The 13,285-nt window shown below is 51.7% G+C and overlaps 1 protein-coding gene across 1 annotated transcript in view; it reads right to left on the bottom strand.

Annotated features, from left to right (window-relative positions):
* The window catches only part of COL27A1 (collagen type XXVII alpha 1 chain), a 144,170-nt gene that overhangs the window by 107,242 nt on the left and 23,643 nt on the right, over positions 1-13,285 (bottom strand). The window contains exons 6-7 of the mRNA XM_024762185.1: positions 11,162-11,215; positions 1,006-1,059 (exon numbers count right to left, since the gene is read on the bottom strand). Coding sequence (XP_024617953.1) covers positions 1,006-1,059; positions 11,162-11,215 — 108 coding nt within the window. The remainder of the gene's footprint in view (positions 1-1,005; positions 1,060-11,161; positions 11,216-13,285) is intronic.

Here is a 13,285-nt window from a genome sequence, read left to right as displayed (position 1 = left end):
TCTGCATCGGACCAGCTGCGTGGCCTCCAGCAAGCCGCCCACAGCTGGAGCTTCTGCTTTCTCCTGGGCAAGCTAGGCCTAGCTGCCTGGCCTAGAAGCTTCCAGTGAGGATCCGATGGGGGTGCACGTGGATGTTTACACCCAGTAAGAGTTTGCTGAGTGAAAAAACTTCTCATGAAGATGTGAGTGAGTGAGCCACACCTGTGCCTCAGAGAAATCAGCCAGAGCTGCCACCTCTAAGTACCCACGCACTGGAGGTTGGGCTGAGAAGCAGTGTTCTGCCTGTCGGAAGGGCTCTTGGATTGCGTCCAGAAAGAAGCCAGACAGACTTTAGGATCCCTTCCAGCGTATGGATGTCCGGGACATTGGATGACCTTACTTGGAGTTTTGGGTTCCCCTGCTCCGGCCGGTCCTGCACTCCCTCCAGGCCCCTTGTTTAATTTACAGGGTGGACGCTTCAGGGATGGATGAAGTCCTTTGGCCTAAGCGTTCTCTCTTCCATGGGAGATCCTTCTGGTCTCAGCCCGTCAGAGTTAGGGAGCCCTGAGTCTCCAGCCCGTTCCCTTCCCACGTCCCGGAAGTTCACAGACCTGTCTGCTTGTACTAACAACCTCAGAGGGGCCTTCGAATGTCTGTTGGAAGCTTCCTGGGCATGTGCTACCAAGAAGCTTCTGGATGTCGAGGGTCACCTAACAGGCCCTACAGAAAACCCACTCAGGGCGTTAGGCAAAAGGACATTCACCAAAGGTATGTCCACAGGCAACATTTTTTGTCGGTTTTATTGGTTGCACACCGGAAGAAGGCAGAAGGGAATGGTTTTGGGTTTGGTGTAGGGAGAGCTGAAGGGCTTTGAGGAAAAAACAGACCCCATCCTTTTCTACTTCCCACCTCCAGCGTTTGTCATGCAGTGACCTCTGTCGGGAGGGTGCGCCCCAGAGCACGGTGATTTCCCTGCTGTTGTCCACTCCCCCACTTCCCTGAGCGCTGGGGTCCCTGGAAACCTACCTTTGCCCCGTCGTGAGCCTTTCCTGGTGAGAGCCCGGGGTCCCCTTTCTGTCCCTGAAACAAAAACAATTCTACTTTGGCCGCCATGTTGTCTAAAGAGGGTGTCTCCCCACCAACTCTGCTCAACTCCCTGTCCCCTGCTTAAATGCCCTCCCCGCCCACCCCACTCACATTCCTCCACAGGGTCCTCTCCAATCCCATCCCTCCCCTGCTCCAGCACCTCCCATAGCTCCCCACCATGCCTACTGACAAAGTCCAAACTCCTCCTTGGGTGTCCCAAGTCTTCCGTCATCTGGTCCCAGCCATCCTGTCCACACTTTGCTCTCCTTCCACCAGCCCAACCCACAGACAGGGTCCCTCTGCCCCATCCCCAGACCACAGTCCTTCCTCCGCCAGACCTTGCACATCCCTACCGCCGGGTCCTTGCTCAAGCAGTCACTCTCAACTAGAAAACCACTTCTCAATCATCATTAGCCAAACCATAAGCATTCTCAAGATACAGCCTGACTGCGTCCTCCCCAACCAACCTGTAGATCCCTGGGCCCAACGTACAGGTGACGTGTTCCCCCGGGGCTCTCAGAGACCTTCTGAGAGATGTGTCCCAGAGGCAAGCTTGATTCTTTCTGATTTTCCTGTCCCCTGATGCTCACCTCACCATCTCTAATCACCTAGGACCAGTGCATCAGCAGCCGTTTAATCTGTGCACAGGCCTTCACAGTTTGCAATAACCCTCACTTCACCAGGTTCCCAGAAGAGCCCGACGAAGTGAGCAACAGAAGTGTTATTACCCCATGAACACATTTGGGGAAACTGAGGCCGGGAGAAGGAAAGGAACTGCCCAGGGCCCCAAGCTGAGGCATAAGACGAGAGCTAAGACCCTGAATTTGTGACTCCCAGCTCTGCGTTCCAGTACGTCCCGGGACCCGACAAGTTAGAATAGGCAGTGAGTAGGGAGGACACCGACAAGCAGGGTATCCTCAGTCAGAGATAGCATTCTTTGTGCCAAGCCTACGGGAGGCGTCCCCATCGCAAGGATCCTGGCTCCTAAGAGCACGTGCTCAGGAAAGGGCCCAACAACCACATCTCATACAGGGCTAAAGAGGCTTCCTGGCTGTGGGCCCACTCGTTTGAACCAATCCGATTAAATTACTCAGGAGACAGCCCCTTGGAGAGTCAGTCCCCGCTGCTGTCAACTTCCACGAGCCCCTGATCCCTGTCCCTCAACCTCACTCCCAAGCTCCCTCCCCGATCTGGGTCCTGAGTCAGAAGTCCTGGGGTGAAGCCACGGACTCACAGTAGGACCTCAGGCAAGTGACTTCACTTCTCTGAGCCTGTTTCCTCACCATTAAAACGTGGGCTGCACAGCACGCACGCACACACGCACACACACAGGCACGTGGGTACATGCTCACACACACACGTGCCTCACGTACACACACACAGGCATGCACACGGCTGCATGTTCATACATGCACACGCATGCACACACACACACACACACACAGGCACAAGCACACATACCCGCTAGCATTCAGGTTCCTTGGCAAGGAGCCAGTGGGATCATGGACGTGACACGCAGGCAGGCTTTTCTGGCCAACTTTAGTTCCCATTTGTTTCTTTTCTGCGTCAGGACCCACACCTTCCAAATCCTGACTCAGTCACTCTCCATGAGAAATCACCGCGTTCCAAACTGGACAGAGCCTTAAAGAGGGAGGGCGGCCTTCCACTGCTCACCTAACATGCACCCAACCCTGTGCCAGGCCCATTCAATGCAGCACCTCACCAGTCCTCTTACACCCACTTACTGAACTGCAGGACCAAGACCGGGGTTCAGGGATCCTCAGTCACAGCCCGGGGTGACGTGCAGATAAGAGGCAAGGTCTCACTAGGTCTGACTAGGTTCCCGGTCTATCTGACTGCAGAGCCCTCGTTTACAAATGGGAAGCCTAGATACTTCTCCCATACGCTCTCCCACTGCCCCAGGCTGCAGGCCAGCCCCTCCTTGCTAGGACCCCAACTCTCTGTCCACCTGGGTCCCTCCAGGTCACTTCTGCAGGACTCGCCTCTGTGATCTACTGCCTCATGCTACAGCTACCCCTTGCTGACACTCTCCCACCCTCGGCTGTTCACAAACCCAGTTCCAATGTCTCTTATGTCCATGTGCAAGGTCAGGCCCAGGGCTACCCAGGATTCCAATGGCTAAAAAAGGACAGCAGCTTCTCCCCACCCTGACCTTGCCCACCTCGGTCTACATCCTGTTCTGTCATTTTACAAAAGGGGAAACTGAGACCCAAAGGGATGCCGGAGTGGCTCCCTTGCCCAGAGCCCGTATCCAGGCATTTTAGTTACTATGGACTGCTCAGCATTCTCGGCAGCCAGCACGGTGCTTGGGACGTAATCCCTGCCCGAGTACAACGTCAACAAACACAGGTATTTACTGAACATCTACGATGAGTCACATCTTCAGTGCACACAAGGAATACCATGGTGGGGATCAAGACACAGCTCATGCCTGTGGGGACCAATCAAGGGAGAAACCAGAGACCAAGTAATGATAATCTGCACTAGCATTTCCTGAGTGCTCTTCTAAGCCTTCAACACATAAATCTATGAGGTAGACATGATCACTCTCCCCATTTCACAGATGAGGAAACTAAGGCACAGAGCGGGTAAGTGATCTGTCCAAGGTCATACAATTTGTAAGTGGGATTTAGACTCAGGAGGTCTGCTTCCAGAGCCTAAGAGCTTTACATTTCAATACACTGCAGATGAACAACTATGATCAGTGATCAGTGGAGTACAGGAGGAAGTAGGGGGGCACTTGACCCAGACTGAGGGTAAATCAGCCGCGCTAAGGCTGGAGGAAGACAAGTAGGGAGCCAGATGAAGTCTGGGCTCCAGAAATGCTCAAGGCACCCTTGGTCAAGTGAAGGTGTGAATTCTGGGATGGAGAAGACTATCCATCTTCCCAACCAGACTCCTGCAAATTCTCCAGTAAGAGATATAAGGAATAATAAGGTCTAATTAATTGTTTACACATTGGTGAGGATGAGAACCTGGGTGCCAGACCCAGCTGTCCAGCCAACAAGCCTGTGTGATCTTGGACAAGCCCCTTTCCCTCTCTGTGTAGAGAACAGTAGACTCTGACTGGAGTAGTTAACAGAGACTTGAGGAACTAGAAGATGGTTGGGAAGGTATATCCTAAACCGTAAATGCTACAAAATATAGCAGGGATAGAAACTATGAGCTCCTTTCCTGCAGGTAGGGTTGGGAAGGTGGAGAGAATAGAAGGCTTTGGGTAGATGAGGCCTCGAGAGGGGCTGAGACAAAGAAGGAACAAATCATGAAGGACTGGAAAATTCTGGGCCAGAAGTCCTCTGTGCAAGTCATCTTTTGCAAGACACAAGATCCCAAGTACATAGCCCAGGGAAGGCATCATAAAAATATTTCTCAAGTGAGAAAATGAATGAATGGAGTCTCAAGAGACAACTCTAGGGCTGGGATTGGGTCAGATCTGTCCCCAGCCCTGGAAGGTCCTCTGAAGATTCACTAGGTCTTTCTTTCACCATCACTACTACCATTTCATGTGTTTATAAGTTCTGGCCATGGCAATAAGGCAAGAAAAACAAATAAGATTACTAAGATTTGAGGAAAAAGAGACAAAAATATGTCTTTTTTGGAAGTAATATGAGTGCCTGTCTAGAAAACCCAGGAGAACTAACTGAAATACTGTTAGAACTAATAAAATAATTCAGTAAAGGGCATGGTTATAAAATAAACACAAAAGTCTAAATATACAAAGTCAACAGTTCTTTTCAGTAGCTGAGAGCCAGCTAGAAAATATAATGGGGGAAATATTCCATTCATAACAGCAAGAAAAATATAAAATTTCTAAGAACAAACTTAGGAAGAAAGGTACAGGATTTATGCAATAAAAACTATAGAAGTTTATTATGAGATGTTTTTAAAACTCAGCCAAATGGGAAGATATGCCATGGTTTTAGATAGGAAAAGTTAATATTTTAAAGATGATAATTCTTCACAAATTAATAAACGCATTTAATACAATTCCAAGAAAAACCCCAAGGGAGTTTTTTAAGGAGATTATTAAGATGGGCATAAATTTTATCTGACATATTAAATAGCCAGAACAATTTTTTTAAAGTGGACGAGGGAGACGCACAGCATAAAGCTAATAAATGTCATAAAACAGTATTTTACTAGCAATATACAAACGCAGTAATGAAACATATTTGAATGGCCTGGAAGAGACCCTGGTCTATCATATAATAGTTAGTGCAGGATAAGTTATTTAATAAATGATGAACTACTGGGGAAAAAATAAAGTTATACCTCATACCCACTCCCATGAAGATTAATTCCAGATGGTTTAAAATTTTAAGAGTACAAATGATATTATAAAATGACTAGGAATATAAGTGAGTACCTCTCTGGTCTTACTATGGGAAAGAAATGTCTAAGTATTAAAGTAAAGAACCATACATTCTACATATGGTAGAGCTCTCTCCATACTACCTGACATATTGTAAGTTCCTAATAAGTGTTAGTTATTATTGTTATTCCAAAAAAAAAAATAGGTAACACTCTCACTTGTGAAAATCATCATGAATAGTCTTAACAGGCAAACAATAAATTTGAAAATACTTGTAAGGTAAATGAAGGCTTAATAAGCCTTCATATATAAACACAAATAATTTTTACAAGTCAATAACAAAAGATAACATCCTGGGACTTCCTTGGTGGTGCAGTGGTTAAGAATCTGCCTGCCAATGCAGGGGACATGGGTTCCAGCCCTGGTCTGGGAAGATCCCACATGCCACGGAACAACTAAGCCCGTGAGCCACAACTACTGAGCCCGCGCTCCACAACTACTGGAGCCCGCGTGCCTAAAGCCTGTGCTCCGCAACAAGAGAAACCACTGCAATGAGAAGCCCACACACCGCAACAAAGAGTAGGCCCCACTCGCCGCAACTAGAGAAGGCCCGCGGGCAGCAACGAAGACCCAACACGGCCAAAAATAAATTTAATTAATTAATTAATCTTTAGGAAAAAGATAACATCCCAGCCCCAAAAATAAACAAATTCATAAATGGTGAAATGCAAATGGAAATCAAATGTAAGAAAAACATTCTTCTCAAAGATGATCAATGCAGTGAAGTGAATTGAAAACAATAATGAATTATCTTTTTCAAACAACCTCCTCTAATGCTAGCGGTGGCATGGATTGGTTCAATCTTTCTAGAAGGCAATTGTTAATAAAATTACAGCTAAACACTATATAGCACTTACGGGCAAGGCATATTTTAAATTATTCATATATATATGTATGCGTGTATATATGTGTGTGTATATATACTGATATACAGATAAATATATAGATATATCTCTCTATATATATAGATAGATAGATAGATAGATATTGCTTAACCAACAGTGCTAAAGAGCTATGGAGCGAATAGACTTGTGGCTAAAACTATGGACTTTGGAGTCAGACAGTAGAGGGTTCAAATCTTGTCTCTGACACTTATCAGAAACAGGCTAGTTACTTAGCCACTTTGGACCTTAAGTTTTCTCATCTGTAAAATGGGGGTAATAACATCCACCCTGCAAAGCAGGTAAAGCTGTTGGCCAGTCCCTGGCCCACAGGCTGTTCAAAATGCAGTCAGTGCCTATCACTGGGCAAGGCCACTGCAAGAGGCCTGCTTCCCTCTTGATACTTTCTAGACTTTTCCACATTTTCTTTAATGAGTATGCCCTACCTCAGTCATCAGAAGAAGGGGAAAGGGAGGCTGGGGTCTGAGGCCCGAGAATCCTGTAAGGGCTGGCTCCATCTCAGCTTCTAGCAGCTCTGCTAACAGTCACTTGGGTTACTGGGCATGGCCCCTCTTGCCTACCTATTCTTCCCGGGTGCCCAAGGGCCCCTAGTAATCCTGGGTAATTCACTGCAAACCAAGCAGGCCAGAAGAGGGAAGAGGAGGCCGGCTGCCAGGGAGAGTGGGGCCAGGTGCCTCGTCGCCCAGCACAGGCACAGCTGGAGCCCTGCCCGCCTCTGGTCCAGAGCTTCTTACCCCACCTGGGCCCTGCATCCCATCTGACTCCACCTGGTTCAGCATCAGCATCACCATCGGGGCAGCTCCAGGCCTCCCCATTGGTCATCCTTCAACTTGCTGGCCACCGACCAAGCTTCTCAAGCTGCCTGAGTGGCCTTCACAAACCCCATCTGATTGTGTCACGTCTGCTAAAAACCTCATGCTTTCCTGCTGCTCTTTGGATAAAGTCCAAAAGTCTTAGCACACCCACCAGGCCTGCTGCCCTCCCCAGCCTCCTCCCGCCCCTTGGCCTGGTCGCCTCCTGCTCTTCAGACCTTGGTTCAACCTTCCTACGCTCTGGGAAGGCAGGCTTCACCTCCCAGACCAGGTTACTCGCCATTCTGTGGGGTCTCTGAGCCCCCAGTGCCTCTCACGTGGAGCCCTTTTCATGGAGTGGTCAGCTTATTTCCACAACAGCAGCGACCGTCCCTGTCTGTGCCCCATTGTAGGCCGGGCACCTTGAACGTGCTGACAGCTGACCACTTACCACAGGCCAGCACTGCTCTTAACTCAGTTATACCTCATGACAACCCAAGGGGGCAGCTACTCTTATTACCCCATTTTTCAGATAAGGAAATTGAGGCATGGGAAGTTCAAATAATTTGTTCAAATAATAGTCACACAACTAAAAGGTGACAGAGCTGGGACGGGAACTTCGACCGTCTGGCTCGAGAGTCTGTGCTCTTAACCACTGTGCTTTCCTGCAGCAATAACTATGGGTCGGTTGGACACATGACTCAACCCTGGGCCTCCAAGGTCAGCTAATGCCATCCACCCAGGGTTCTGGCTTCTCTGCCTCATTCTCAAAGTCCTTGATCTTGACTCCCTGCGGGACCTGACAAACCCTCTTCTTGATTTGAACGTGGGGCATATGGGTAGGTGGTACATGGGGAAAGCCTTGGGCTCTGGAGCAGGCAGGTGGGGTTGAAGCCTGGCTCTGGCCTGTACCAGCTGTGCAGCCCTGACAACTGTCTTCTGACTGGCAAACCCAAGGACCCGAAATACAGCCCCGCCACTGCTGGTCACTGCAAGTGACCCCAGTAAGGCATTGGCCCTTTGGGTCTTTGCTCCTCTGTGACCTCAAGAGGGATGAAGTGCCTCACCTTTGCTCTGTCTTCCCTTTTTGATTCCTCAGTCCACCAATCTCTCCCATCCTTAGTCTGGCAGGGGGATCTTTAACCCACAAGGCCATAAGCTCCCAAGGGCTCAATAAATACAGCACAGGAACGACCACACGGCGACCCAGCCGGATGAAGGGCAGGCTCCCTGCCACCACGCAGACCCTGCCTGTTTGGCTAATTTTTCCAACAAAAGCACATAGTAGGTGCTCAATAAATGTTTGTTGATTGAAGGAAGATGAATGGATGGGGGCCCCAGAGGCAGCTCTCGAAGCCAACACCGTGCGGAAGAGGAGGAACCAGCACAGAGCCTGGAGGAGGCCAGCCCTACAATCCCACCGGGTCTCCTCCCAGACCCAGAAAGGATCTGGTAAACAGCGAGGACCCTCTCCCCAGAATCACATCTATTCCTGCAGATCCATGACATTCCCTTCCAATCTTGGATAAGTCAGGAATTCCATCCGGGAAGAGCCTCTCTTTAACCCTGTCCTGGCCAAGCCACAGATTGAGATCAGCCCAGGGCCAAAGCCCAGCAGACTGGGCCTCCCATCCAACTGATCTGTCCTGGATCCACCTCTGCTCACTCCTTAGACTCACAACCAAGTGTCCAGGTAAAGGGCATGACTTTTCCCCTTGGCATGTTATGCAAGTTTTAATGGGAGAAGAAGACTCCCATTCCAGTGTGTTTTCTGGAACCCTCACCCTTATTTGTTTACATAGAAGCAAGCTGGAAGCCTATCCGTGAGGCCCTGAGTCCACAGGTCCCAGCTCCATGTGGCAGCAGGAGTGTCAGGACTACTGAGCCTCACGCACCACACCCAGAGCTGCTCCTGAAGGTGGCGAGAACAGCAGCTGGTGGGTCCTCCTCCGGCCTCTGCACATCTGCTGGCAGGATGGGGGTGGGCTGCAGGCCAGGCTGGAGCTGAGGCGCTGCAGTGTGGGGCAGCCTGGACCGGGGAGAAGCTGATGGAGCATCTGCCACAGAAGCAGGGGGTCACATTTGGGGGCGGCAGGGAGGGACCAGACAGGCCCAGGGCAGGCCAAGAAAGGCGTGTTCCTGAGCAAACCTGGCAATCAAAACAGCGGCCAATCCTCAGCATCTCGATGTACGCCATGGCCTTGGAGACCGGAGGCCTCTGCAAAGTAGAAGTCTTCCAAGGAGCTCCCCTCTCTCTGCCTGACCCATGGGGGCAGGTGCCACTGCCATTTCTTAGACAGTGTCTTAATCCACCTGAGCCTCAGTTTCCCCATCTGTAAATGGGTGCAATATCTCCACCTATCACCCAGTGATAATGAGATCATTAGGTCTTTGTGGGGATCAAATGAGACAGGCTACACGAAGTGCATGCAGAGTGCCTAGCCCACAGTAAGGGTCCAATATACGGTGCTTACTACCATCAGTGTTTGCCTTGTTAAAACCTAGAGCACCTCCAGGCAGCTGCTGGCCCCTAAGCACCTGAGGCCTCTGTGCTCGCCTTCCAAGGAAGGACCCCAGTCCAGCCCTGGCCGAAGTCACACACCTACAGGGGCGGAGGCAGGGGCTCCCGCCGCTGTGTGCAAGGGCTCTGCGCTGGCACTCTGGTGCCACAGCGTCATACATTCAGGGCTACTTGTGTACATTTGTCCCAAACTTCTGGACAAGGTGGGCAGAGGAACTCTGCCCTAGGAGTCAAGCCTGGCCTTTGGAGGATGTTCAACCGCCAACCGCTGCATGAGCTGGGGCCAGTCAGTTAATGGCCTTCCTCAAGCCACTAGCCCTTTGTAATGCGTTAGCAAAGAAGGACCCCGAGCCCAGGCCAACCAAGGCCCAGGGGTGCTTTTCACCTGGCCACTCCACAGCTGACAGCTGGGCAGACCCTCTGCCTGTCCTGGCCTGCCCCACACTCTTTCGGCACGGTTGCTGTGCTCTTGGCCTCCCTGAGCCTGTGTCTTCCTTCCCCTCCTCCTATTTCTCCCGCCATCACTCGAGGCTTCTCCCTGTAACCTAAATAATGCTGGCCCCGTACTTTTCCTTCTGCTTCTCACTCCACGCCCCACCCTGGACAGCTCTGTTCTCTGCCGGTGCTCCAGGAATGCACCAAGGCGTCCCGGGGCTGGAGCCCCCGACACTCAGCAGAGCGCCAGTCACGTGGGTCTCTGGTCCCATCCAAAGTCCAGAGGTGGCATCTCTGTGCTGGCCACCCCCCAGGGCTCTATCTGCAGCTCAGAGTTCTCCTGAGTTTCAGAATGTCCGCAAATCATCTCCACCGGGCCGGTCTACAGATTACCAGATGCAACATTCCTTCTTCTGGCTCCTCGATCTGGTCACCTAGGCTAACACCAGGGAGTTACAATCTCTCTCCTCTCGCCCATCACCGAGTCCTCCCTACCTCACCTCCACATTGTCAAGGTGCCCACTCCCCTCCTCCCACACCCCTACGCTGGCCTGTATCACCCCAGGTCTCCCTGCCTCTGCTCTGGTTCCGCACCCCCCAGTCCATCTTCCGCACGGCACCCGGGGTCTTTCTCAAACATGATCTTTCCACGTCCCTCCCGAGCTCAAAACTTGACATGCCTCCCCAGGGTGTGTCTTATGACCCAGTAACACGTACATTCGAGCTGGACCTTCACAGCCCTCCCTATTTAGCAGCAAATGACCTTTCTTTCCACTCCCTTTGAGGGCCTTAGGTTCCAGCTGCCCTTCTCCCCCTCAACCCCTCCCCACCAGAAGCTAAACTCTTAACTCCTCACTGTGTCTCCAGCCCGGTACAGGGCCTGGCACCTGGGAGGCTCCAGGGAGTGCTTGAGGCCTGGATATATATCCTCCACAGTGCGTGACCCTGAGGCCCAACCACCAGGAGCCTCTAAGAAGAGAAGCTCCCCCAGTGCAGCCCTAACCTCAGCATCCGTACCACGGCTCTCCCTCCAGACCCCACAGCAAACACTCACTTTGGCTCCAGGAGGGCCGGGGAGGCCTGGATTTCCATAAGGCCCAGGAGGACCCTGAAAGGGAAAAGAAAAAAGAGATGAGGGGAAAATAGGGGTCATCCCACTTCCTAGAGCAGGGCCTGGCACTTCCGCCCACCCATCCGCTGGGTCTTCCCTAGTCAAGTCTCAGCAGTCTGGCCATGGCAGCTGCTTACAGAGAGGCTCCCCTGACGCCCAGCCCCGTGCTAAGCGCTTTCCGTGCATTATCTCACTTTAACCTGTTAACCCACAAGGTAGGTGCTACCACGATTCCTATTTTCAAGATGAGGAAGCTGTTGCTCAGAGAGGTTTATAACTTTCTCAGGTCACCCAGCTGCTAAGGGGCAAAGCTAGATCTCAACCTCAGATGTGTGGCTTCAGAGCACAAGCCCTTAACCCCTGAATGTGACCACCTTTCTGTACGCTCTCCACCAGGCCCCATTAGCCCCTCCCACACTCGCTTCCTCAGGCTCAGAGCACACTTAGCTATTTGCTACCCTGACCACGCCTGGTATGTTGTGGCCTCTCCCGTTGCGAAGCAGAGGCTCCGGACGCGCAAGCTCAGTGGCCATGGCTCACGGGCCCAGCCGCTCTGCGGCATGTGGGATCTTCCCGGACTGGGTCACAAACCCACGACCCCTGCATCGGCAGGCGGACTCTCAACCACTGCGCCACCAGGGAAGCCCTCTGTATCACTTTTGTCATGCTGTTCCATCATCTGGCATGGCTTTCCCACCCATCCCCTCCAGCTGAAACCCAACCCATTCTTCAAGGCCTGGCTTTAATGCCCCCTCCTCCAAGGAACCTTCTGGGACTCTTCCTGCTAAAGGGAACCTCTCCAGACTTCAGACTCCAACTGGACTCTGTATGAGCCTCTGGAGTTGCGAGCCCAGTCAAGGGAGCACTTGGCCGCTCTGAACAAAAGGGCATCCCTCCTGTGGCCCCAACACGTAGTCAGAGCTCTCCCTTAGATTCCTACACGCTCTGAGCTTACAGGGTCCCCCAGGGACCACGAAGCAGCTGGGAAGACTGAACTCAGAGAGTCAGAGTCTTGGCCAAGGTCACACAGCAGAGTAGCGGCCAAGAGAGGGCCGGGACCCAGTTTTTTTGGCTTCAAGTCCAAGGCTTATTCGTGGCACTGGATTTTCCCAGGCCATATTTGAATCTCCCTTACAACAGCTGCGGCCTTATGTCCACTTTCTCTGCAAAGGCCCTGGGCTAGCGTCCTGCAGCCCAGTAATATAAACAGAGTCCTAAGAGTTGAGTACTTTCTGGAGGTCTTTTGTCCAACAGGAATAATCTGAGGCATTGGGGATGGAGACAGGCACCTCTAGGGGTGCCCCCTACTACAACAGCCTCTAGATACATTGCCCTTGTCCCTGCCCCCGCTTGACTTATCTGGCTGTGTATGAATTTGCTTCCTTCCTCTCTCTTCAAGGCCAACTTCCCAGCTGCAGCCTGTCACACTCTGCCCAAGGCACCTCCCTCTTCCTCCATGCCTGAGCTTGGACCCTCCCCTTCTCCATCCATGTGGGGGAGGAACAGAGTTGAGAGGCTCACTCAGTCTGGGGAATTTATAACGGTATCATGGGTGACCTCCAAAATAATCAACCCTCCAGCCCCTTCCCAATATTTCACCAAACGCTGTCTCCTGGCACCTAGATGCAACATGGTCCCAGTTCTGAGCCTTCCCCCTCTCCAGCCTCAGTCTCCCCATCAGTTCCATGAGTGACAGGGACTCATGGTGTCTAAGGAATCTGGAAGACCTCAGAGCTTCACCCCAGCCTGGGCTCCTGGGCTCTAACTTTAGAGCTCTGCCTGAATTGGGAAAAGGTTGGACGGGGGTGTTTGAGGAGGGGGCCTTCACATCTAGCATCCTAGAACCAGGCATGGGCTGTGCCGGGCAATGTCAAGATTGACTACCTCTCCCCAGTTGTGCCCCCAGCTGCCCTAAAGATGGAGGGATAGAGCGCTCGGCTACCCCATCTGCAGCTTGTGAAGGTGAGGGCTTCCTGCTTTCCCATCCCCACTCCTCCACCCCTCTCCAGCCACTGCCTTACAGAGAAATGAATCACATAGTTGACTGGGAGCCAAGCAGACCGACTC

The sequence above is a fragment of the Neophocaena asiaeorientalis genome, unplaced genomic scaffold (assembly GCF_003031525.2).
Source record: "Neophocaena asiaeorientalis asiaeorientalis breed wild unplaced genomic scaffold, Neophocaena_asiaeorientalis_V1.1 scaffold78, whole genome shotgun sequence".
In the NCBI taxonomy this organism is placed as follows: domain Eukaryota; kingdom Metazoa; phylum Chordata; class Mammalia; order Artiodactyla; family Phocoenidae; genus Neophocaena; species Neophocaena asiaeorientalis.
This window is presented reverse-complemented; position numbering and strand designations above follow the sequence as displayed.